The sequence below is a fragment of the Xyrauchen texanus genome, chromosome 29, assembly GCF_025860055.1.
Source record: "Xyrauchen texanus isolate HMW12.3.18 chromosome 29, RBS_HiC_50CHRs, whole genome shotgun sequence".
Classification (NCBI taxonomy): domain Eukaryota; kingdom Metazoa; phylum Chordata; class Actinopteri; order Cypriniformes; family Catostomidae; genus Xyrauchen; species Xyrauchen texanus.
Window position 1 is genome coordinate 33,097,265 of NC_068304.1, and position 27,263 is coordinate 33,124,527.

At 40.5% G+C, this 27,263-nt stretch overlaps 1 protein-coding gene across 1 annotated transcript in view; it reads left to right on the forward strand.

Moving 5' to 3' along the window:
• LOC127622652 (CXADR-like membrane protein) overlaps nucleotides 1-27,263 on the forward strand; it is a 128,790-nt gene that overhangs the window by 80,329 nt on the left and 21,198 nt on the right. The window contains exons 2-4 of the mRNA XM_052096672.1: nucleotides 7,444-7,601; nucleotides 17,164-17,359; nucleotides 23,103-23,270. Coding sequence (XP_051952632.1) covers nucleotides 7,444-7,601; nucleotides 17,164-17,359; nucleotides 23,103-23,270 — 522 coding nt within the window. The remainder of the gene's footprint in view (nucleotides 1-7,443; nucleotides 7,602-17,163; nucleotides 17,360-23,102; nucleotides 23,271-27,263) is intronic.

The following is a 27,263-nucleotide window of genomic DNA, read 5'->3' on the forward strand; positions in this document are numbered from 1 at the left end:
CAGATGGAAAGTCTGTTTGTGTGAGTTGATGCATTTTTGCATATGTGCATGCAACTTTTTATTTTCAGCACATACATATTCGATCTAACATTCGTGCACTACTCAAAATCATATGATTCATGAGGGTAGTCAAATTACACAGATGCCCACTTGGAAAGATTGCATAACATGCCATCATGACAAAATACTGAACAAACTACACAAGGTAAAGGAAATACAACCCAGACTGTGTTGTAGGAAAGATAAACATGTCTTAATGGGTTTCAAAGTGTTTTACAGTGATTGGCTGCCAAGACCACGAAACCATAAAAATTCAAAGGACATTCATGAGCAAAAATTGTCAATTTCCGTATTAAGCCTATGTCATGTTAATAATTTGGAGTATTGATTGGAATATCCAGCTGAATGTTTTAATTTCATGACCTATTGTGTTTACTTTTATATGATAAAAAGGAGTGGATGGGTCACCACTTAATGTCCAAAGTAAAATCTTTGTCATGAAGATGCACACTAACATGTACTGTACAATTATACTACAATTTTTGTTGCTTTGCAGCACTTTTGCTCACCTGGATTTGTCAGAACCTCTTACACATATCCAGCCAAGCAGCTGAAGACAAAAAATAAATGCTGTTTTATCTGTTAATTCTACCACCTGTCTGGAACAGCTAAAGCACTCTGTCGTCCCAGAGGCCTGAAAGTTTCCGTGTTTTCTCATCTGCGATAGCACTTTATCATGTGTCAGAGAGAATCAGATGATGCGTGCTATATTTTAGCAGTGCCAATTAATTCATTTCCATAAATTAATTGAACTGAGTTAAGATGTAAGACACAGGCAAAGCAACATCACAGTCCTGAAGAATCAAGCTAGGAGTCCTGAACTGAAGTGAAGGGTTAGATGTTTTTTTTTTTTTTTTTTTAAATAAAGAGCTCAATGTACATAAAACATGCACAAGCAATGCTTCCTACCTAGTCCACAGAGAACATTCATGGAATTTTGCTGCAAAAGCAGGTCAAGATGGTTATGGTTATGATGTCAGAACAGATGACCGCCCACAGTTACGAGCATTATAATCAGTTATCTTGATACTTTTTCAAACATAACTGTCTGTATTTAGAACATACATGTAATATCCTGATGAACAACAGTGTGAATAAAGCTGGTACAGGGGTTTAGCCAATTGTTTTAAAGTCTTAAAGGTGGAATTCAATCCATTCTAAAGGTTCATTTAAAAAAGAAGAACAAGAAGGCTCTTTTACCTAAAGATACCACTTGTAGAAAAGAAATAAATGACATAAGATTTTATTTTCTCCTTGAAAGCAGTGGGATTAAATGGAGAACAAATGGAGAATTTTGACAAAGACAACAATAATCCCATACGTGTCTCCTTTTTTGTTTCAGAAGAGATCTCAACAAAGTCACAAACTTTTGAATTTAACATGAACAAATATTTTTCATCAAATTCTTTAAATATCAGATTCTTGAAGCTATGCCAACCACATTAACAATATAGGTCTATACTCTTGTTTATGTCGAGAATGTACTTTTTTACACTGCTTTAGAAGTTTACCCTGCAATATTACACTGCCAAATAAGGTGTAAATGCATTATCAACGTCTGTGAAAAGGGTCCATATTCTTCTTTGTTCTTCGAAGGAATTTTATGAGACACAACAAAGGCTTCGTTCACATTAATCCAGATACATTTAAAAACAGTGTTTAACAGGGGCCTGGGTAGCTCAACTAGAATAGAATCCAGGGTGTGCTGAGTGATTCAAGTCAGGCTTCTTCAGCAACCAATTGGCCCGATTGCTAGGGTGTGTAGAGTCACGTTAGGTTAACCTCCTTGTGGTCGCTATAATGTGGTTCTCGCTCTTGGCGGGGCACATGGTGTGTTGTGCGTGGATGACGCAGAGAAAAGCTCTATTTTTGCTGTCAGAAATGCTGTCTCAGAGTGGATGGAAGGCCAAAATGTATGGTCTCTGTCATGTTAAGTACATGCATTAAAGGTACATCACGCTAAACAAAACTTCACTTAGCAGCCTGTTAAGAGCACTTATTGATTACTGTGTTTAATTCAAGAGGAAATCAGTTCCATTGTATTTCTTTACATGCCTGCAACTGTCCCTGAGCTTTGACAGACAGAGAGCCCACGAGAGATCATGGCTAACAAGACAAGCAGCATTAAGTCAAATAAGCCCCTCTTGATCTGTTCTTAAAGTAAGGCTCTTTAGAGCAATTGTCTTAGAGGTTCTCAGATTAGCAGATAGCTGATGCAGAGCGGCTAATTTTTGACAAAAGAAAAGTCAAACACTGAATTGAATTAGTTGATTTTGAAATTCTTTAGTGTCGGTTACCAGGTAAGCATGTCTTATCCACATGTGGGTTGAAGAGGGATTGTTTTGTAGTATTACATTTAGTTTAGATTCTGACGCTACCAGCCTCTAAGCTGGTGTGTTGGCCAGCACTGTTAATTCAGTTATGATATTAATACTAATTAGCAGTCATTGTTTAGACTTGTTTGGAATCATCTTGTGCCTACGTTTGTTTTAAAGGAAAGCCAGGGAACAGTGAGGCTGTACATTAGATCTGCATGCCTGCGGGTGAAAGGTTTAAGGTGGATTTTGAGGTATTGGTTGGTGAACAGGGTGACTAGAACAGGAGACTTGTGAGAGAGTGGTTGAATTTACTGGAGCACAACTCCCCCTATAGGGCATTTTTTACAGAACTCTCTCTTTCTCTCCCTCCCTCACTCTAATATGTATTTGTAATTTACATTTTCAGTTTTTCCTTTTATTTTAATTTTTTTAAGGTGATTTCATGGAGCCAAAAAAGACCAAATGCAGTCAAAATAACCACATGAACACAAGCAAAAGAAATCAAACATAAAATAACATGCTGCAGATGTGCAAAAAGAATCAAAGGAATAGGGATACTGTCCTTTTCTTGAAGACCTTTAGCTCCTTGGGGATCTTGTAATATAAAAGCTGGAGAAGCTTTGATAAGGGGTCCATGTTTGCATTACATTTACATTTAATAGTATGGCAGCTGCTATTTCCAATATGACTTAAAGTGCAATCAAGGAATACATTTAATCAACACAGTATGTTTCTTTCCTGTAAATCAAATTCATGACCTTGGTGTTGCTGTGCCATGCTCTACCAGTTTAACTTCAATAAACCAATAATGCGCCAATATTCCAATGCCAGCATGCCAGTGTCAATTTGTTTTACCTCATGCTGTCTATACGAGTAAAAAGGGCACAGAAATCATGATTCCCAAATTCAACATCACACTGCCCTTCAGTCTAGCTGGAAATCCAAAGATGTACATCAATCTGAAACAGTGCTATCCCTGCTGAAAACAGATTTTAAACCGATTGAATAAGGTGGGTTCTAGGTCTTAGCTGATCTAGTTTGGTTGTTTTAAAGTGGTTTGGGGCACATGTAAGCTTGTCAAGCTAGTAAGCCAGCTTCCAGACCAATTAAACCTACTGAATCCCAGCTTTGCCAGGCTGTGATACCAGCTTAACTAGATAATACACGCTTCGGCAGGCTTGGACCGGCCAAACCAGCAGAAACTAGCTAAGATCAACAGGTTTGTTTAAGCCAGACTTTTCAGCAGGGATGAAACCACCTTGCTGGTAGTATAATAGATATTTTTGCTGCTGACCCTTACCAACCTTGAAGGAGGATGAAATTAAAACAGCTTTTGATCTTTTAATTTGATATCTTGCCAGCTTGTTCTAGTATTATTGTGATGTGCATTCCATAACTGGTAACAGGTAAGAAGTGACCCAGCAAGCTAAGACACATTGTGTGAATGGAAATATGCTGTTTGGGAGTGCAAAGAGGAAGGGACTGATATTTAGGCATAATAACTTAGCTCAGTTCAGACGTGAGTGAGAGAGAAAGGGGGGATTTGGCTCCTAGCAGCAAAAAGTCAAACCAAAGAGAATGTCCCATATGATACTGTGTGACCCGGCAGACTCCAAAAGAACCATTTTGTCTCTGCCTATTCTCATCACAGACAATTAGGACAAATCACAAATAGTGGTTGACCAACATGGCCCTTACAAAAAATGTAGAGTGCTGCAAACTTGCTGTAAATTTGACTACCATTAATTAAACATGCAAATGAGATTGCAACACTTCACTGGTAGTGGTGAACCTCCAGCAAACCTTTACAATAATGAAGAGTTTACCCCAAAGCTCATGCGTGTGAAAATATTGAGTGGCATTTGTGACAAGTTTGTGGCTAGTTTGAAGGCTTTTCAATAACGATGCTTGTAATTTTTGTCCCCCCTAGTTCCACCAAACAAAATAAACTAATAAATATATTTTAAACAGCTCTGCGATGGACTGGCGACCTGTCCAGGGTGTCCCCTGCCATTGGTCGAACATTAGCAAGATAAACTCCAGCCCCTGACCTTGTGCACATGATGTGGTTGCAGTGGATAGATAAATGGATATTTTAAACAGCTTCCATGAATATGCCTCCTGTCTGCCATTGGTCGAACAAAAAAATAGACTCATGCCTTATGCCATTTTTTGCAGTGACAAAAAAATTTATTATAAAGACTCACAATCTCTAGTCTTCTCTCACTCCCTCCTATCTCTCCTTGTGATTCTGACTCAATGGAGATCACACCAGATGATGGAGGGTGCAAGATACACATTAAAAAACCATGAGCAGTGCTGGCTGCAGGGGAGCTCCATGCTGCTTCTTTTTTGGCTGACTCATGGTTTTAGTTTGACAGTTTTACAGAAAGAGAAGGAAAGCCATAGAAATTTCTCTAATTCTTCTCACTGCCTGGAGCCTTTGAAAGCATAGAGCTGAATAATAAACTCACCATTAATGATAATGACTCCTGGATATACCCTTAAGAGAGAAATGCAGATGGCATTTGGGTTCTACTGTTGAATGGTTCCACCATGCCACACATCTCTGAGCATTTGAATTGACTACTGTATGTATATATTAACATTACCACATTACATTAATTCTGCAAAAGAGCTTGCACTGTTGCACTGGAGAACAATGTGATTAGATGAAATATTACTTTTGATAGATGAACCATAAACTTTTCAAATTAGAAACTCAAATTGTCCATATTATCATCAATACTCAATGTGTTGAGTACATGTTCTAACTTCTATTTAGGCAATCCATATGCTTAAGTATTAGAGTGTAAAATATATGGCTTTGTATCTTTACAACAAGCTCCAAGCTGAAGATGTGAAACTCCTAGTGTTGCCAGTTTGGCCCTGGAAAGTTCCTGGACACCTTCTCAGTGACTGAAAATCATATAGCTGCCATCGTACAATAAATAAAACATATTATTTATGATTGTTTACTCATTCTTTGATATGGAAATAATCACTTGATTCAATCAAACAATAACATCAATACAGTGAAAACTATATATTTAGCCTATTTTTAAGATACACTTTATACAGTTTATAATTAACTTGAAATATTTAGATTTTTATTTTATTTTGTTTAAGAGTGCTCAATTTCATTTAATGGGATATTGTTATGAAATTGAAATTGAAAGTTAATATATATATATATTTGTACATTTAAACCAAAGGAAATCAGATAAATGTACAGTACATACACATTCAATCAAATAATATTTTCAAGATTAACAATATGCATTTCAAGATTTATGCATTTCAATTTCATTAAAAATTTTCATCAAACTGAATTGAGTATTCTTTAACCAAATAATGTAATAAAAAAACGTTTTACTTTTATATCCTAAAAAGTCAAAGGGTTCATATGTCTGGATGCATTGTAAAAATATGCCCTGTATATTTAACTTTCTAGGACGATCCTGTGGCAACCCTTAAAACTCCTAAGTGTCAGACTCAAGCGTATGTGGCTTTTCATCTTAACAAATTCAAAAAACATTTGTTTGGAAATGTGAAAAGTGTCAAACTCAAGTCGGCTGCATTAGCATCAATACTGGAGCTCATGTGCTATCAGCTAGGCTACTGCTTTAACAAATAATATATTTTTGGAGCATATGTGGCTTTACATCATGACTCCAAAATCATTTGTTTGTAGGTTTAAAATCCCTGTCAAAATTCTGAAGAGTCACCAGCATTCGTTGCAATGCTATACATTTAGCATGGAATCATGAAATGAATGATCTAAGTTCAGTCAGGAAACTCTTCAGGGTTTAAACTGAAAGGTTCCAGCAGTGCAGTTATCTCCAGCCAACCAAATTGTAGGATTTATTATCTCAAATATTATAGTCAAATATAGTCATGCTTCATCTATGGTAGCTGTCTGGTTTCTTTGCAGTGCGCATTGGGAATGCAATCTACTTTCCCACCTCCTCCCCAGCTGCAGATGTCTAGATCAGTTTCAGGGGATTTTACATTATTTTGTCCACTGTGCAGCATCAGCAGGAGCAGTATCGTTGAATACTAGGACTTATGCCTATATATCTTTTACAATAGCAAGTCTGGTACATTATTAGCAGCAGCGTAAGCAGATCTAGTCCGCCAAGACCAAATACATTTACATGTCATAACCATTAATAAGCATTTATTAAATAATTCTGAGAGTTGACATGACACAGGTGGCATCATGGGCAACAGAAAGTCACTCAGTCAGCAAATGATGAGCCATGCTTTCTTCACAACACGTGGCGCACATATTCTCAACATTAAGTGCTGCTTGCCAAATGAGTACAGCCACACAAAACACACTTAAAACACACACGAGTGCTTCTCCGACACATTTGTCAAGCCTAAGCCAGATCTTAGCAATACAGCCCAGTATACACTGTCCATTCCCAAGGGTCGCAATGCTAAAAGGAGGAAATGTCATAATATTTACACCAGCCGGACGTATCGCCATTCTGGCCTAATTTTAGCTTCTGTTGTATGGGTGAAATGTCCCCAACTATTTGAGAAAATCAACAGCAGATTATGTGCAATGTTAATCTAATGCCAGTGCTCTAATGGTGGTGCTTTGAGATATGTGGCATTGTTTGTAGTGCAAGGTCGTTTCATCAGGTGGAGAGAATTTTAATCTTATCCTATTCTTACTCCCCCTGGGACCTAACTAGTCAACAAATCCTCACGACGCCTGTCTGTAATACCACTCAAGCCTCTGGCGATGTCCAATAGCTTGCTGTAAACAACCCATTACCCCAGTGGCAGAAAGGAGCATACATTCAAACTGTAAAGATGAACAGACTTACAATCCAACTTATAATTTATTTAGTGTGTGTGTGTGTGCTGTGTGTTTTTTTTTAGACTTTTAAATAAACATGGCACTAAACAACAAGTTAACATGAAGCACATTCTCTCTATTCTCAGATGCCCCATTTGTCATTTTATTATTTAGATCATGATTTAGGGTGCCCAAGAACCCACCATTCAATTACATGTTATAGTTATGTTCTGTTTTCATCTTTCTCTACAGTGCTGTTGAGCTTGCTCTCGGCCAGGGCTCAGACCGAGATGAAGCAGGTTGTTGGGGACAATGCCACGTTGCCTTGCCATCACCAGTTCTGGCAGTCGAACGGGCAGACGCTGGACATTGAATGGCTCCTTCAGAAACCCAACATCAAACAGCGTGTGGTAAGAGATCTCTTCAAAATCAAATCTTGTTTATTTAATTTCTGTCAAATTTCTTTTATCAAGATGCTTTAGCTCGCTTGTGCACCACTATATACTTGCCATATGGGCTTAGACATTTGGCAGCTACTGTTCACATGATTTAAATGTATATCATTCCCATTGTGTTCATACGCAGCTCAAGTTCCTTGAAAGGGAACGTCTCAGCAAGGTATGTAACCTTGGTTGCCTGAGGGGAACGAGATGCTGCGTAGCTGGCCATACTCTCTAGCAGTTGCATAGGCTTGTGCCTTTTGCAAAAAGGCAAAAAGAAGATCTGACTAGATGGTGCGAAACCAAGTGCCTTTGTATAGCCCATGACATAGCTGCCTAGGGGGCATCGCTTAAGCACAGTCAGCCAATAAATTGCCATGATTGTATAAGGGTGTCACGGCCGGGGTGGTATCGACCGGGCAGGGACAGGTTTAGGTGGTCTGGGAGGTGTTGACCGGGCAGGGACAGGTTTAGATGGCCCGGGGGCTGGCCATAAGGCACGGGCCGGTTCAGGGGGCCTGGGAGGAGGCCACAGGACAGAGGCCGGTTTTGGTGGCCTGGGAGGTGGAGCCCTGGCAGGCTCGAGAGGCTTGAGGGGCAGAGCCCTGGAAGGCTCGAGAGGCTTGAGGGGCGGAGCCGGGGCAGGTGAGGGCAGGCCGGGGCAGGCGAGGACTCTGGCTCGCTGACCGTGGCTGACGAGGGCTCTGGCTCGCTGACTGTGGCTGACGAGGGCTCTGGCTCGCAGACCGGGGCAGGCGTGGGCTCTGGCTTGCAGATCGGAGCAGGTGTGTGCCGGAAGGCGGAAGCCCGTCTTCTCTCCCTCCTCCGGGCAGACGAAGTGGGCCACGCTGGCTCGTGGAAGGTGACTGGCATGAGGGTCGTTCCGCTGACAGGTTGGGCTGGTGTTACGGGGAGCGGTGAGCTGCACACTAGTAGAGTAGTCTCCAGGTAGTCGCGAAGGGTACAGCCGGGCACTGCCTGTGGCACCCGCTCCCTCAGCGAGGGGTTCAAGCTGTTCTTGAAAAAGACCACCAGAGCTGAGTCCGGGAAGTCAGTAAAGCTCGCCAGGAGGAGAAAGTAGAGAGCGTGGTCTTCTAATGGGTGGTCATCTTGCTGCAAGTTAAGCAGCCAGCATTTGGCCCGAATAGCTGCTGGATCCATGTGTGTGGGTCAGTCGTTCTGTCACGAAATGCAGGCAACGAAGGCAGACGAAGGTTGAGGATCCAAATGCAGTACTTTTATTATTATTACAAACACAAAGGAAAACCCACAATGGGGAAATAAACTTGAACAGAGAACTTCGGGCAGGGAAACACACACCAGGCTAACAACATTCATGAACATACAAACAACGACTGACAGAGACTGAACAAACAGACAGGGTTTAAATACAAGAATGTGGGACAAAGGGGCCAATGAACAAACAGGACTCAAACAAGATAACAAGGTGATCGACAGAAACCAAAGGCAAACAAATGAGGGCAGGTGCAAACAATGAACGAAAGCTAACAAGGAGACAGTGGAGCTACAAAAGGGCCAAAAGTGAAAACTAAGGAGTACAAAAGTGACAAAAATGGTAAACAAAAGGGCAACGGTGGAACAAGACAGGGTATACATAACAAAGGGCTTCAGACCACGTGATACTCAAACAGTGTCCCATGGCATTCATACGCAGCATCTCATTCCCCTCAGGGAACCAAGTTTACATTTTCTCTCAGAAAATTCCCAGCCAAATTAGTAACTGTTCTGTTATGTTTTGGTTTGCCGTTTGGAAATGTTCATTTATCAAGAAGGAATTGTTCCAGAAATAGTATTCAAAATCTTTTTTTGGGCTAACAATCAACATATTGTCGGCAATGACAATTTGAGTACACTACAATAGAGGCTTCTTTCAGAAAAATCTTTTGAAATTAATAAAATTACAGACCCCTAAGTTTCAAATTGAAAGGGATAGTTCACCCAGATATAATTTACTTACTTCATGTAATTTCAAACCCATCTGACTTTCACTATTTCGTGGAACAAGATGTTAAGCACAAAGTGGGTACTGATAGCCTAAGTCACCATTCACTTTTGTGGTTTGGGAGAAATAAAAATGCAATGAAAGTGAATGCTGACTGAGGCTAACATTCTGCCTACCATCTCCTTTTAAGTTTAATGGCACAAAGAAAGCCAAATGGAAAAGCTCACCCAAAAAGGAAAATGATGTCATTATGTACTCAATCAGAATCAGAATGAGCTTTATTGCCAAGTGTGCATACACACACAAGGAATTTGTCATGGTGACTGAAGCTTCCACTGCACGAGAATGCAACCTATATACATACATACAAACATACTGTATACATTTAAAAATATATGTATGTAGTGACATAAAAAACTCTGATATAACAAATAAAAAAGAATATACAATAATGCAATAATGTTGTTAGTAATACACAGATATACAGTTATATGCAGGTGATGTCATATATTAAAGAAGAGGTAGGATATGTTAAAGAATATACATAAAATATAGATATAAGTAGGAATGGATGGATTGAATATTGCATATGGTTGTATTGACTAAAGTAAAGTATTTGGAGACAGTTTTAACTGTTCATGAGGTGGATGTCCTGAGGAAAAAACTGTTCCTGTGCCTGGCTGTTCTGGTACTCAGTGCTCTGTAGCACCAACCAGAGGGCAACAGTTTGAAGAGAAAGTGTGCTGGGTGAATGGGGCCATGTGTGATTTTACCAGCCAGTCACTCTGGATGTGTACAGTTCTAGCAGGGTGGGTAGGGGAGTGCCAATAATCCTCTCTGGAGGATTGGTCTTCTGGTCTTCTCTGGTCTTCTGATGTCTGACTTGGTAGCTGAACCAAACCAGACAGTTATAGAAGTGCAGAGGAAAGACTCAGTGACTGCTGAGTAGAACTGTATCAGCAGCCCCTGTGGCAGGTTGAACTTCCTCAACTGGCAAAGGAAGTATACAACCTCTGCCATGTCAATGTGGGTCTCCCACTTCAGGCCCTGTGAGATGGTAGTGCCCAATAATCTGAATGACTCCATTGCTTCCACAGTGCTGTTCAGAACTGTGAGTGGGGTTAATGTTGTGGTGTTCCACCTATCATCTCCACTGTTTTAAGAATGTGATCAGCTCCAGGTTGTTTTGACTGCACCAGACAGCCAGCTGTTCACCCTTCCTTCTGTATGCAGACTCATCGTCATCTTGGATGAGGCAGATGAATGTAGTGTCGTCTGAGAACCTCATGAGCTTGACAGAGTTGTCTGTGGCGGTGCAGTCACTTGTGGAGGGAGAAGAATAGTGGGGAGAGCACTCATCCCTGGTGGGCACCAGTGCTGATTTTACATGTGCTGGTGGAGGTGAATTTCCCCATTTTCACTAGCTGCTGCCTGTCTATCAGAAAGCTGGTGATCCACTGACAGATAGAGCTGGGAACAGAAAGCTGGATTAATTTAGTCCATATGATAGCGGATTTGATGGTGTTGAAAGCCGAACTGACATCAACAAATAGTATCATTGCATAATTCCCTGGTTTGTCTAGATGTTGAAGTATGTATGCAGTCCCATATTGACTGCATCATCCACAGACCTGTTTGCTCTATAAGCAAATTGAAGGAGATTCAGAAATGGTTCAGTTATGTCTTTCAGGTGGACCAACACCAGTCTCTCAAATTACTTCATGACCACATACAGGAGCGACAGGTCTGTAGTCATTAAGTCCTTTGATCTTGGGTTTCTTTGGGGCAGGGATGATTGTGAAACATTTGAAGCAGCAGTGAACTTCACACTGCTCCAGTGATCTGTTGAAGATCTGTGAGAAGATGGAAGTCAGCTGTTCAGCACAGGATTTTAGACAAATGGGTGAAAAATCATCGGGCCCTGTCCTTTTCTTTTCTTCTGTTTCCAGAAGTCCCGGCACACATCATCTTCACAGATCTTAAGTGCATGTTGGGTAGCATGAGAGGGGAGGAGGGTGATGGCAGGAGGTGTAAACGTTTGTGTGCTGTATTACTAAACACAGGACAAACAAACACAAACAGCAAAAAATACTGCTGATTGTAGAACAGTCACCAAAAGTAAGCAAAGAGTGCTATATAGTGGTTACACAATTCATAAATGTATGAAATTAATGTCATTATTGCATGGGTACAGAAAACTTGGAATATAGTGTGCAAGTCGGAAATGTCAAAATCTGGTTTCAATTGTTGTCTTATTCTGCAAAACAAACAGTCACCCTAAATTCACAAAAGCTCAATGGTTTATGGTTTAAGACTTGCAAGAACAGCACTTCTCCATGCATCCCTATCTCCCAGCCTTCAGTCACACCTTTACATCTGCTCTTTCTACACTTCTCTCTGAAATATACACACTCACTTTGGACACGTTTATCTGCACAGCTAACAGATGTTTCAACCATCTCTATCTCGCTCTCACATAAACACAGAGCATTGCCTTATCCGATAAGAGCGTTGTCTTAATCTTCCACCGTGAAACTAACCTTGTTTGAACACAGCTTCAACTTTAAATATCCTTTATGTAGCAGCGCACCATAATTCATCAGGGAAAAGTTGATATGTGTCAGTTGCTGCGTTATACTTTCAGATTAAATTAATGATCTGACTGCGATAAGGATTTTGATTCTCCCATATAGAGGACAGAGCAGGGGCGGATTATGACTAGCAAGGGCCCCGGGCCAATTTTCTTTTAGGGCCCCCCTGGTCCAATTATCTTTTAAAGTTTAGATATTTTCAATCTATTTTCATTGATTTAAGTCTCTTTTATTACCTCTTCTGTAATTTACAGTCTGTAATTCAAACACACACCATGGATGTTGTAAAGAAACTGTTCAACCCAAACACTTTCGCTAAACAGCCACTGTTCTTAAAGAGACAGTACAAATGTAAGGTTTGTTATACATAATGTGAACTCAATGTTAATACTACAAGTTATGCATACAAAATGCATATATTTACAGAGGCCATAATAAATTGTGAAATATTTTAATTTCATCAAACACTTTAAATATTGATGAATTTAACAAATAGAGTAGGCTCCAACAGTACCTACAGTGTAAAATCAAATTAGTTGACCTCACTTAGATTTTTCAACGCAGTCGGTTTGCATGATTTTTCATGTAAAGTGAACATACTTATTTAGCTCAAGTAAACTGAAATTTATTTTTTAAGTAACATTAGCTTGTTACAAGTAAACGTAACTCATCTGTGATTAAAGTATCATTGTGTTGATTACATTATTTAAATTAGGTTATAACATGTATTATACAGTGTAAAGGAATTTATGTCTGGACTCTAGGTTAGCCATATGGCACACTGGATTCTACTCAGTACTTCTTAGTGCATGCAAATCTGTATGTACTTAATCTACCCTGTACTGGAATAGGTGCTCCACAGGTTAAAGGCCTCCTACGCGGACTCCCCCTGTGTGTAATATCTGCTGTACTGTCTCCTCACAAGTGGACTCCCGTGTCTCCCTTAGGCAGTTCCAGCTGCCTCGGTCGCCGTGCTGTAGCAACTCCCCCCTCTACGAGGCTGGATCTACCACCGCGCCAACATTCCCACATAGGACCTAAGCAGCCATGTCGATTCTCTGACACAACGTGGAGAGAGCGACAGAAGGGGAACGTCTAGGTTACGTATGTAACCTCCGTTCCCCGATGGAGGGAACGAGACGTTGTGTCCTCCCCGCCATGCCGCTGAGCTGTGCCACTGTTGTGGCCGGACCATTTCCGGCTCCTCAGAAAAATCCTGAATGAACTCCCGTATTTGCCCGCTTAAATACCCGTATGTCCGGGGCGGGGAATGCAAATACTGTCTGCCAACTTCTCATTGGCCTTTTTTCAGACGTCAGAGGCATATTTCGCCACTCAAGAGAGACCCCTAGTGTCGCTTCTCCGACACAACGTGGAGAGAGCGACAGAAAGGGAATTAGTGGTTATTTGTTTTTTGGGGGGGAAATTTTGTTTGGAACGACCCTACAGCTTGGCTACCATTATTCTTCTTTTATCTAAAAGCCTGCGAAGGCATAATTTAAGCCATTTCAAAGTGTCCAAAAATCCCCTAGACTATATTACATTGACAGAATATTGAAATGAGCAATGAGTCTGTTTTGGAATGTTATTAATTTCAAACTTCAGCTGTCAAAACTTACACACAAGCCCTTTAACATGCTCTAAGATGCTCTCTTCTTTCTTTCTTTCTTTCTTTCTTTCTTTCTTTCTATCTATCTATCTATCTATCTATCTATCATCTTTCTTTCTTTCTTTCTTTTTCTTTTTTTCTTTCTGTTAAACCTGTAATGTTTTGTAACTTCAAGCATTTAAAACTATTTTAAACTTTCAGACAAGGTTTTGTCAGGCCAACATTATAGTTTGTCTCAACAAACTTCACAAAGCTAGTTTAATCAGTACTTTTGAACCACACAAGTAAAATGTCTATATTTTCATTCCTTTTTTTGTTTGTTTGTTTGTAATGTAGGCCAAACATGCATTTATAGCAATGAATAGTATAATAAACTTTTTTGTTTGACAGCCCTTTTATACAATGAATAAGCTAACATATGAAATAATAGTCCAAAAATTATATTTTGTATGCCTGTTTAAACCTATTTTTTCTACAAAATAATGATATTTTAAGCACATGTTGCTTGAATTCAATAAATACTAATTTTGAAATATCAATAAAAGGTTTTTGTTTTGAGTGCATCAAAACATGATGGTAGCTATTTTGTATAATTATATAACAAGGCCTTATTCTTCCAGTACAGCATAAAAACTTTCACCAGGAGATAGTAGACATCTCATATATATCGTGATGATGATGTAGAGGCTTTAGAAAGTCATGTATCAAATATGATATGCACGGCATTATAAGGTTAAAGAGTTGCTTTTATGTAATGTAATGTAAATGTAATTAGAAACAGAATGGCAAAATGGTCTCATAAGAGGTATACAGTACATTGTAACAGGGCCCTATTGAGGGGGCCGTGTATACGCTCTGGGGCCCATGTATTTAAGCCTATATGTAAACATTTGTTTTAAAAGTTGATGGGCTGTGAGTCCCCCTGGGCCCCTAGTAGTCAAGGGCCCTTGGCCACTGGCCCCATTGGCCCGGTCCATAATTCACCTATGGGACAGAGATTGCTCCTTTGTTTGAAAGTCAATGAAGATCTTTTCATAATCAGATTAGATTTAATAAAAATTATTTAAAAAAGACTTGTGAAGAAAGGCCTTAAAAAGAAACACACATCAGACTCACATATAATATTTAACAAAAAAGATAACATTTTATGCTCCATTAATTAAATCAAATGTCTGAAAATACGGTTAGGAATAAAACCCAGTCCCTGGCATAATTCATATTTCATTCATTAGTTTAGCAATGTGTTGTAGAATGTAAGGGGCTCTATAAATGAGAATTGTATCATTAATGCAAATGGTTCAAGTTTGACAAGTGAACATGGTCCCGTTTCATGGTCCCCTGCTGATGATGCTACTACACTATTTCCCCTCTCGGTTTATAATCATAGTTCAGGATAGTACAAGCAGTCATTGCAGACAGCTTCTGCAGGTGCACCCAACTTCAGGTCTGTTGATGTGTAGTGGCACCAGTGTTTAGTTTTTCACTCCAGGCATTAAGGAGGCTGTCACAGTCAAACTGTGTGTGAAGTTGAATGTGTGTGTTGGCAGCTGTGTCTGTGTGTGACAGCCATTAGCAAACACAAACAAACACCAAAAGATGAAGTTTTTGCTCAGCTGAGGTTTATTGCCTTCCGCTGGGCAACACAAGAACACCAAAGCTCTAAACTGTACTTTATTTATTTTTTGCTTAAATTGTTATAATTTCAAAGGATGAGCTTACACATCAGTAAAGTAGCACAATATTCTTCTGAAAAAAAAAAAAAAAAACATAATATTGAGGATTGATTAATTTGTTTTTATTAATAAAATGTAATATTACTCTAAAGTATATATTATTAAACTACAGTAATAATTCAATAACACAATATAGTCATAATTTATTTTCAAATTACTGTTTCATTGTTAATGATCACTTATTTATGCTTTTGTGCAAATAAGAGGAAAAAACGGGAAATGTTTGTTCTTTGTGTTATTTGTAAAATCCTGAAGGCCCTTGCACCTGTATGCAATATTTACTCTGGCAGTAATTATTTATCAGTGTCATGCAGCATGTTTTATTCAGTTGTGTGCTGATTGGGATACCAAACAAACTATTGACGAGATGCACATCTTGACACTTGTGCGTGTAAACAGGTTGATAATGATTTGAGAATAAAACAACTTTGTCCACTATGCAGCAAACATTAAAATAAGCTTTTAGAATCTATAATTTCCGAATATTTTATTTTACAATTAAACCAGACTCCTGATGTAGAGTGTTAAGTTGAATACTAAATTATCACTAATAATTGCACACCTCTGCTCATTTGAATATGTAAGACTAATACTGTAAATTGGCAAGCAGGTTTCCTTGAATCCCACCAAACACACAAAAATCCCTTCATTTTGACAACTTGCAAAATGCTGCATCAAAACGTATAAACGTGAATGATTTTATCTGGAACCGGGGCTGACAAGTATCCGTCCCCATCACAAGGGCTCTATTCAGTTCGACAGAGCCCTGCCCACAAACATGATCTCTCCGAAACGGGACAACATTTTTATTAACATAAATCATATACTGAAAGCGAAAATTGCATTATATATACTGCATAAATACAATAAAATATATAACATTTCTGTGGTGTGGTGAAGATAAATAACACTCTCATTTACATATTTTGAATTAATTAATTTTACACGTATAAAATTCACAAAAAAGTCACGCTGAGACAGCGTTCGAGGGTGGCTCATGTTCTCACTGCGAGAGCGCGACCATGGCAACGTTGTGATTGCGGCTTTCTTTCTTTCATAGAAAGAAAGCTACTCCGGCCACACCCTGTCCTGGTCCTTCTGCTCGGCCTCAGCGTAGAGCCTCTCGCAGGAGGCTTTTTTTTCCTCCAATATAAATCTTGACATCAGTCTCCTTGGCGATCATGATTTCAAGCTCGATTACACTTCCTAGCACCATCTAGTGCTCTGCACACGTGTCAAGCACTAGGAAGTGTAATCAAGCTTAAAATCATGATTTTTCTTAGAGACTGCAATGGAAAGACATACAGTGAAAAAGGAGTTAGAGTTTGGTCTGTTCTCACCCAAAATCACTTAGATTGCATCAGAAAACTGGACCACTTGAGTAGTATGGATTACTTTAATGCTCCCGTTCTGATCACCATTCACTTGCATTGAAATATTCTTCTTAAAATGTTAATTTGTGCTCTGCAGAAGAAAGAAAGTCATACACATCTAAGTAAATGATGAGAGAATTTTCATTTTAGGTTGAACTTTCCCTTTAAATTGCATCTGCTCTATATAAAGTCTATATGATTTGGTTACAAATTTATTCAATCTATATTTACATGAAATAATCTCTATCTTTGTTACATTTCAGATTATCACATTCTTCAACAATGAGGTATACACTAACGACAACCCTGTCAGTCGCCTGTCCTTTGCGGGCGACTACCTGAACGGAGATGCCTCTCTCCTGATCAGCGATCTGCAGCTGACAGACTCTGGAGAATACCATTGCAAGGTCAAGACCGGAGGCAAATACCACTGGAGCCAAGTCAACCTCATTGTGCTGGGTAAGGCTGCCTGTCTCTATCCCAGTGTGCTCATCTTCCAGCAATCAGCTCGCAACCATTTCCTCCATCAGCCTGCTTCACCAAGATTCAATTTGATGATCATGCAAATTATACAATTTCTCAATTATTGACCTAATCTTGAAATATGATTTGTTGCATTAGTCTGACAGAGTCTCTGGAAGCTGCTGAAGTTTGCGTCACTTTGGATAGTAATGCGAGAAGACATTAATTTGAAATGGTGGGAGGAGAGTGCTTTGACTGAGCTCTATCTCTTAAAAACAGAAGAGACAGAATTAGGAGCGTATGCAATTTCTCTTCTTCTACCAAAACAGTTTACTGTCATCCCAAATAAGCTTCAGATGAGCTTCTTATGATTTGATATTTTACTCTGCCTGGTTTCCATTATTAGACCACAGTGTTTCCAAACATCATTCAAACATAATATTTCTGATACCACAGCACTCAGCCAGGATAAGAATTGGAAACCAAGATGTTTGTTTTTATTTCTTATGTGTTGGAGTTGATTACTTCTTGGTTCAAAGTTGTCTTCTTTTAAGACAGATTGAAGCTGTATATCTCTTCATTTTATTTCTCAAACCATTGTATTGCGTATTAGTATTCTAGCCACAGAGGGACAGGAAATTTATGTAAAGTTGAGTGAAAGAGAAATGGGTGAATAGATTGATGCAAATCCAGCCTCCTTGCTAGAATTTCTCTCATTTATTAAAGGAATGTTCTGGGTTCAATACAAGTTGAGTTTAATCTGAAGCATTTGTGGCATATTCATTACCACAAAAAAAAGTTTTGACTCGTCCCTCCTTTTCTTTAATAAATAAAATAAAATCTTGGTTCCATGCACTTACAGTGGAAGTGAATGGGGGGGCCAAGTTTTAACAATTAAAATATGTGATGTTTCAAAAGTATAGCCACAAGACAGAAATTATATGCATGTAAAAATTATTTTAGTGCAATAAAATCACTTACTAACCTTTTCTGTGTAAAGTTTTAGCCAATTGTACTACTTTGTTACCATGAAAATGTAATGTCTACAACAGGGACTAAAAACTGAATGTTTTTCATTTCGGTTCATTCTGAGCAAAATGTTTAATTTTTTTTCGTTCCAGTTCAGAAGTTCTGCAGCCTCCTTTCCAAAAGGTTACCCGTTAGAACAAAAAAAAGAACGGTTTATAACTGCACAAACAGGTGGGTGAAACACCAATTGCATTGTTTCCGGATCAATGCAAGAGAAACAAGCAAAATGGTCTGGAAAAACAAGCCCAAAATAAGCCACTTGCCTCACCATTTGGTGGATTAATCGGCACAGAAATCACAACAAGGAGTTAATTAACAGTTTAGTATAATTTTATATACAGATCTGCTTCTCAGTCAAAACCTGACAGCATCAAATCTGTATTAATGCATCATATCTAACAATAATTCAGTGAAGACTTGGAAACATCTGAGAAAAGTACTTTTTACTGTACTTCTAATAATGTTTTCCTTGTACCTGGATTAGCTGTGTATGTATATGTAGTAATTATACATAGTTGTTAAAAATGACTGAAAGAACTAGGTCGCGAGTACAAGTGGCCGAAATGGGCTTCCTCAGAAGGGTGGCGGGCTTCTCCCTTAGAGATAGGGTGAGGAGCTCAGTCATCCGTGAGGAGCTCGGAGTTGAGCCACTGCTCCTTTGCATCGAAAGGAGTCAGTTGAGGTGGTTTGGGCATCTGGTAAGGGTGCCCCCTGGGCGCATCCCTAGGGAGGTGTTTCAGGCGTGTCTAGCTGGGAGGAGGCCTCGGGGAAGACCCAGAACTAGGTGGAGAGATTACATCTCCACACTGGCCTGGGAACGCCTCGGGGTCCCCCAGTCAGAGCTAGTTAATGTGGCTCAGGATAGGGAAGTTTGGGGCCCCCTGCTGGAGCTGCTGCCCCTGCGACCTGACTTCGGATAAGCGGTTGAAGATGCATGATGTTAAAAAGGTCTTCATTCGGAGAATGTGACATCCACAATGGGGAATTAGGCAAATAAATGTGTGATGTAGCAGTTTCCTTCAGTATCAAAGCAAATGTCATTTTTTTCAGGCAACATGAAGTGGTGATAAACCCTTTGGCCTTTAGTTTCATGGAAAAATTATCGGAACAAAATTAACCGGTTATAACCGTTTAACAGCATTTAAAAGTAGCTTTTTCACTCCGGAACAATTGAAAATCACTTTGTTCTGGTCTTTGGGTATGTTCTACTAAACATTTCCTTCATTTTCAGTTTTTGTTTTTGTTCCTTGAACCGTGTTTAGTCCCTGGTCTACAAACCCTAGAACAGTGGCAGTTCTAGCTTGTATGTTGCCCCCCCAACCCTGCTGAAAGTCCATGCTGCCCCTGGCAAGATGCCGACCCCAGGTGACTGCCCACGTCGCCCATGCCTAAATCCGCCACTGCCTGAAAACAACTGTATAAATGACAATTTAAACAACTTTTCAGCTCAAATAATACACAAGTTTTAACAGAAGAATAAATTGAAGTGCTTTTATATAATGATAAGCTTCACATATCTGTGTTTAAACCCTCCAAAAATTGGCCACATTCACTTCCATTGTAAGTGATTCACTGTAACCAAAATATCAGCTTTTTCTTTTTTGAGAAATGGAGGGACGGGTCGAAATAAACTTTTTTGGTAATGAACATTATGCCACAAATGCTGTTGATTGAGCTTAACTTGTGCTGAGCCTGGAAGATTCCTTTAACAAATCACAGCTGATTAGCTGAATGATGCCTTCCCATAATCCACTTCTCCACCTCCTGTCTCTCTTCCTTCTCTACTTTTCTCTGTTCTCTCCACCACACAATAAACTTATTACAGGTGAAATGGTGATGTGAATGTGCTGTATGACTGCTTTGAAACATAGTTTCTATTACCTTCTAGGATGTTTGTTTGTTTATAGTTATATAATAATAATAATAAATTTTATTTGTAATGCACTTTACACATGAAGGAACATATCTCAAAGTGCTACAGGTGCACAGGTAAAAAACAAACAATAAAAATAGATTAAAACACTTAATAACAAAATTAAGAACAATTGGTGACAACAAAACAGGATATGTTTTAAGAAAAAGCATTTAAAAATAAGTGGGTCTTTAATTTATTTTTAAAAACCTCTATAGACTGTAGGCCCTCAGGTGATTAGGGAGAGCATTCCACATACGAGGCGCAGCTACCTGGAAGGCCCTATCTCCCATAGTACGGAGTTTGGACTTAGGAACCTGGAGTTTGTGGCTGTCAGAAGAGCGGAGATGTCGGTGTGGATTATGCAAAGTAATGAGTTCTTTAAGGTACACTGGTGCGCTACCGTAGACACACTGATAGGTCAGGAGACAGATCTTATAATCAATCCTGAGTCTAACAGGGAGCCAGTGAAGTTTTTGGAGGACGGGTGTGATGTGCTCAATTTTGCGAACCCCCATCAGGACCGTGGCAGCGCAGTTCTGAATGTACTGCAATCTTTGTATGCTCCTGCCAGGGATCCCAACAAGTAGTGAATTGCAGTAGTCAAGCCTGGAGGAGACAAAGGCATGCACCAGCATCTCTGCATCAGAAAAAGAGAGGGAGGGGCGGAGTTTGGAAATGTTCCGGAGATGAAAAAGTGCAGTTTTACAGGTGTGTTAGATGTGAGTGTTAAATGATAGGTGGGCGTCAAATCGAACCCCCAAGTTTATTATAGAGGACGTCAAAGAAATATCATGGCCAGCAAATGAGTAGACTGTCAGGGGGGAAGATCGGAGTTGGTGTGGGGTCCCAATGAGGAGACCTTCAGTTTTGGTGCTGTTTAACTGGAGGAAGTTATCCGTCATCCATGCCCTTGTCTCCTCCAGGCAGGCATTTAAAGTGGAGAGTGAAGGTGTAGATGATATGGGGTCCAGTTTGACATACAGCTGAGTATCATCAGCATAGCAATGGAAGGCAACACCATGCTTGCTGATGATGTGGCCCAGTGGGAGCATATAAATGGAAAAGAGAGTAGGGCCGAGAACAGAGCCCTGGGGCACTCCACAAGTAACTATGTAGGGCCTCGACCTGGCTCCCCCCAGGGTCACATACTCAACTCTATCAGTCAGGTAGGATCGAAACCATTGAAGTGCTGTATGTGAGATGCCAATGAAGTGTTGCAGACGATGGAGTAAGATGGTGTGGTCAGCAGTGTCGAAGGCGGCTGTGAGGTCCAAGAGAATAAGGAGAGATGGAGAGCCCTGGTCAGCAGCCACAAGAAGATCATTTGTGACTCTGACCAGGGCTGACTCTACGCTGTGGCCGGAGCGGAAACCAGACTGAAATTTTTCATAGAGACTATATGAATGAAGATGATTATGAATTTGAGTTGAAACAACTTTTTCAATGACTTTGGAGAGAAAAGGAAGGTTGGAAATGGGCCGATAATTTGAGAAGATATCCGGATCGAGGGATGATTTCTTAAGCCGAGGGTTGATAAGCGCAGTTTTAAGCGAGATTGGAAAATGACCCGATTGCAGGGAAGAGTTAATGATAGTAGTGATGAGAGGACTTAAAGAATTAGTATTTGATTTGATCATGGCAGTGGGAAAAGGGTCCAATGAACACGTTGAGGGTCTCATACTGTGTATGAGAGTCTCAACCTGTCCATGTGTAGGAAGAGTGAAATGAGAGAGTATTGGTACAGAGGTTGGGGTGATGGATGGAATGACATTGCGTTGTATTAGGTTAGCGCGGATGGTAGTTATTTTTGTGGTGAAAAAATCAAGGAATTTGTTACACTGGTCATCAGTATTGTTTTTATGCGTCAGGGCAGGTGGACTGAGAAGATAATTTATTGTTTTAAAGAGCTGTTTTGGATTTCTTGGATTATTGTTAATGATATTGGAATAATATTGTGACCGTGCCTGACTGAGTAATTTGGAATATGATCTTTGGTGCTCTCTATAAGCGATTTTATGGACAGTGAGCCCAGTGGCAACATAGCGCCTCTCATTCTCTCATTACGATCAGTAGGGGCCAGAAGGGGCCACAGACGTCTTTCTTAACTGCCATTCTGCCTCTAGAATGGTCCCTGTGGATATGCCCCTATAACTGAACCTTGAAAAGTTAGAGCGGTGCTGGGGTAAGCAGAATGCCAGGACTGTCCTGAGTTCAGCTGGTAACTGTGAGCTCACTCATTGGGCTGCTATGTCAATTCAGATCTGCAGTGCTAGGTCAGAGGGGAGTTCAAACCAGTCAGTGTCATGCTTGCAAGATGTTTTACTTCTGAGCTATACTATAACTTTTTTCAGACAGGCAGCAAAATTCAGATTTTTTGCATATCTGAATCAAAACCGATTTGTAATTTGTAATCTGAAAACTGCATGAAATAGGGCTTATACAAAACAGATACAACCCACATTAATATGTGGGGGGTTTTCACCATCATTTGGGCCTGTGTGTAATGTCAAACATAATACTGAAGTCTACAGCTGTGTATGTAGAGCATTTGATTGGACAAGATCAGTCGTCAATTATATTAGTGTGCAAGATGAGTCATACCCCCCAAAAAAAAAAAGAGAGACTGTAACTTTGAAATGTGTATATCTGCAAAAAGTGAATTTTGTCTACCTCTAAGACTAAGTAACATATTTACGCTTTAAAGCTAATAGAACTGAACTAAAAAAAAAAGCCACAGAAATCTCATTTTTATGAGGTCTTTAAAATGAAAAAACATTCCTGTCCCCTTCTTTACAGTGAAGCCCTCGAAGCCCAGATGCTGGATGGAGGGCCGGCTGCTGGAAAGCAGTGATGTGAAGCTCAGCTGTAAGTCTTCAGATGGATCTGACCCCATCCACTACAAATGGGAGCGAGTGCTAGATAAGGGCAAGAGTGTTGGAAAACTACCTCCCTTTGCCCTCATCGGTGAGTCTGACACACACTTGTCTTGCGAGCCAGATGTTTGACTGTCAGCGTAAAGTCTGGTGAATGTTGTACTGTACCTTATTCTGGCCAAGAGCTTCCCATTTATACAAGAAGTGCAATGTACTGTTCTGCTCAAAGGTGTCTTGTTTACCTGCTTCTAACTATCTCACAAATGTAAGAGATAATGTACTGTTATCGCAACAACAGTTGTGGCAAGGGGGAAAAAATGCATATTTACTTGCTAAAGTAACACAAAAAGTTCAGCCAACATTTCTAACACTTTCAAAACACAAGTATTTGAGTTGTGATATTTTTTTTTATTATTATTAATTCCCAACATGCTTACTGATGATTACATCCCTGGAAAATCTAAATTTTCACATGTTTGAGACAATTTTCTAAGTTTAGCCAAAATACAATAATTGGCATTTAATGGTCAAACGTTTTCTATATTCACACAAATGGTGCTATTCATTAAATCATAGATGGATAGATTTTAAAATGATTTTAGCTGTTTTATTTGCTGTTAAATCATTGAAAAAAAAAATACTTTTATGGTTTTCATGGTATATTAAATATACAACATTGCATAGGGAAGTGTGTGTTTTTATTACTTTGATTATACCAGTAATTAAATAATTGTATCAATATTCCTTAACTTTTCATGAATTCACCCTTACTGCTTATAATACATTTTGTTTCATATAATTTGTGTTTTGAATTGTGTTCTGAATTTAAAACTTCCATTTACTGCCAAACAGTTGGTGAATTTTGCAAACTGAAATACCCACCGTTGTTTTATCAAATTTCACCCCAAAACATTTAAACATGACATGCATAAAAAATCCTTATTTTTTTATCAATATCAATTCTTGGGTCTCTGTGGATTAAAGGAAAAGTTTAGAAGAAAGTAAAAAGAATGTGCATGAATTGATTTCTTTTTTTTAAAAAGAATATCTCAGCTATGGTCCATACAATGCAGCTGAATGGTGGTCAGACATTTAAAGCTCCAAAAAGCACATAAAGTCAACATAAAAGTAATCGATACAACTCCAGTCTTTTAATCCAAATCTTCTGAAGTGATATTATAGGTGTGGGTGAGAAACAGAATAATATTTAAGTAATTTGTACCAATAATCTCCAGTTTCACATTCACTTCCACATTCTTCTTCTTTTGTTTTTGGTGATTTGCATTCTTCATGCATATCGCCACCTACTGGTCAACCTGGTCAAAGGTGGAGATTTATGGGGAAAAAATGACTTAAATATGGATCTGTTTCTCACCCACACCTTCATACCGCTTCTGAAGACATAGATTACACCACTAGATTTATATAGATTACTATTATGCTGTTTTTGTGTACTTTTAGGCGCATCAGTCACCATTCACTTGCATTGTATGGAACTACAGAGCTGAAATATTCTTCTAATAATCTTAATTTGTGTTCTGCAGAAGAAAGTCATACACATCTTGGATGGCATGAGGGTGAAGAAATTACGAGAGAATTTTCATTTTTGGGTGAACTATCCCTTTAAGCAAAAACGTCTCGGGTTACATGTGTAACCCTTGTTCCCTGAAAAAAGCGGAACGAGATGCTGCGCTTTTGCTAAGCGCTACGGGGAACAATCTTGCATTGTGAACAGCTGTGAATTTGTGTGAAACATGTCAATGAACATTGACCTGAATTTATAGCCTCGGCTGGTGATGATCTTTAGATGCACCTGTAGCCAGGCTATAAAATAGAGGCGTCACCAGCGTGTCGACAGATACCTTTTTCTGAAGAGCAGTCCTGGGACGTCCCAGTGCAGCAAAAAAGTGCAGCATCTCGTTCCGCTTTTTTCAGGGAACAAGCGTTACACATGTAACCCGAGACGTTCCCTTTACAAAAATCTTCACTTTGATGCTGCGCTTTTGCTAAGCGCTACGGGGAACGCAATACCCACGCCGCCGCACTGGGGCTGTCCGGACCCCTACGGTTGTGAAGTGTGCTCACAAAAACGCGAGAGGTCCCAGACATGAGCTTGATGTCGACTCAAGGGCGTAAGAGCCCTGAGTAGCAGAAACATCTAGCCCATAGAGTTCGATGAACGTGTGCGGAAAGGACCAGCCTGCCGCATCACGAACGTGTTCAGGCATGAGCCTGCCATAAAAAACTGAAGAATGTGCGCGGAGAGGACCAGCCCGCCGCGTCACAAACCCGTTCAGTCATGAGTTTGGGATGTCGACTCAAGGACGTAAGAGCCCGGAGTAGCATGAACATCCAAATGATAAAATCTGATGAATGTGTGCGGAGAGGACCAGCCTGCCGCATCACAAACTTGTTCAGACGTGAGCTTGAGATGTCGACTCAAGGACGTAAGAATCCGGAGTAGCAGAAACATCTAACCTATGAAGTTCGATGAACGTGTGCGGAAAGGACCAGCCTGCCGCATCACGAACGTGTTCAGGCATGAGCCTGCCATAAAAAACTGAAGAATGTGCACGGAGAGGACCAGCCCGCCGCGTCACAAACCCGTTCAGGCATGAGCTTGGGATGTCGACTCAAGGACGTAAGAGCCCGGAGTAGCATGAACATCCAAACTATAAAATCTGATGAATGTGTGCGGAGAGGACCAGCCTGCCGCATCACAAACCTGCTGCAGAGGGACCCCTCTAGCCAAGGCTTTAGAGGCGGCGACCCCTCTGGTGGAGTGAGCCCTGACACCTACTGGCGAAGCTTGACCGCGTGCCTCATAGGCCAGGGAAATAGCATCCCTCACCCAATGTGACATAGTCTGCTTGGTAGCGGCTGCCCCCCTGTTGCGTCCCCCAAAGCAGACAAATAATTGCCCAGACTTACGCCACTGGCTAGTGCGGTGGACATAAGTCTGAAGGGCATGGACTGGGCAGAGTCTGTGAAGACTTTCCTGCTCCGGCGTTAAAAACGAAGTGGAGCAGAAGGCTTCCAGAGTGACAGGGTGTAGTGTCGAAAAAGGCACCTTAGGAAGGTAGTCAGGATGAGGATGCAGGATAGCTTTGGCCATACCTGGGGCAAACTCTAAACAGGCCGGCAAAACAGACAGAGCCTGTAGATCCTTGATTCTCTTAAGAGAGGTAATCGCCACAAGAAAAACCAGCTTGAGAGTCAGAAGTCTGTCAGACGCTGACTCTAGAGGTTCAAAGGGGGTTTCAGCCAGACCCTCCAGGACTATTGCTAAGTCCCATGAGGGAATTCTGGTCCTAACAGGAGGCCTCAGTCGCCTGGCTCCACGAATGAAGCGAGCGAGTAGAGGGTGCCTCCCCAAAGGCGCCCCGTGGCAAGCCGAAATGGCGGCCACATAAACCCTGAGAGTAGCGGGGCATATGCCTGCTGACAGTTTTTCCTGCAGAAAGTCCAGAACTGAAACAATTTGGCAGTTAACTGGATCTGCACCATGTAAACTGCACCACTTTTCGAAGACACCCCATTTATTGGTGTAGATTCTTCTGGTGGAGGGAGCCCTAGCACTAAGAATGGTCTCGATAACTTCAGGCGAGAGCCCTGTGTCCCTCAGTTGGTACCCTTCAGGGGCCAAACATGAAGTTTCCACAATTCGGGCCGGGGATGAAATATCGTCCCCTGTGCCTGAGACAGAAGGTCCCTCCTGTCCGGAATCGCCCAAGGCGAGCCGTCGAGGAGAGATATAATTTCTGAGAACCAAATCCTGTTCGGCCAGCAAGGCGCTATCAGTAAGAGGCAAGACCCTTGCTGGCGAACTCTGGCTAAGACTCCCGGGAGCAGAGAAACCAGGAGAAAAGCATACAGACACATTCTGGGCCATGTATGCGCCATCGCGTCCAGACCCAGGGGGGCTGGGTGACTCAGAGAGAAGTAGAGGGGACATTGCGCAGTCTCTTGAGAGGCGAAGAGGTCCACTTCTGCTCTGTAAAATCTCTCCCAAATTTGTTGTACTACCTCGGGGTGGAGTTTCCACTAGCCCCTCGGTATGTTTTGTCTGGATAGAAAATCTGCT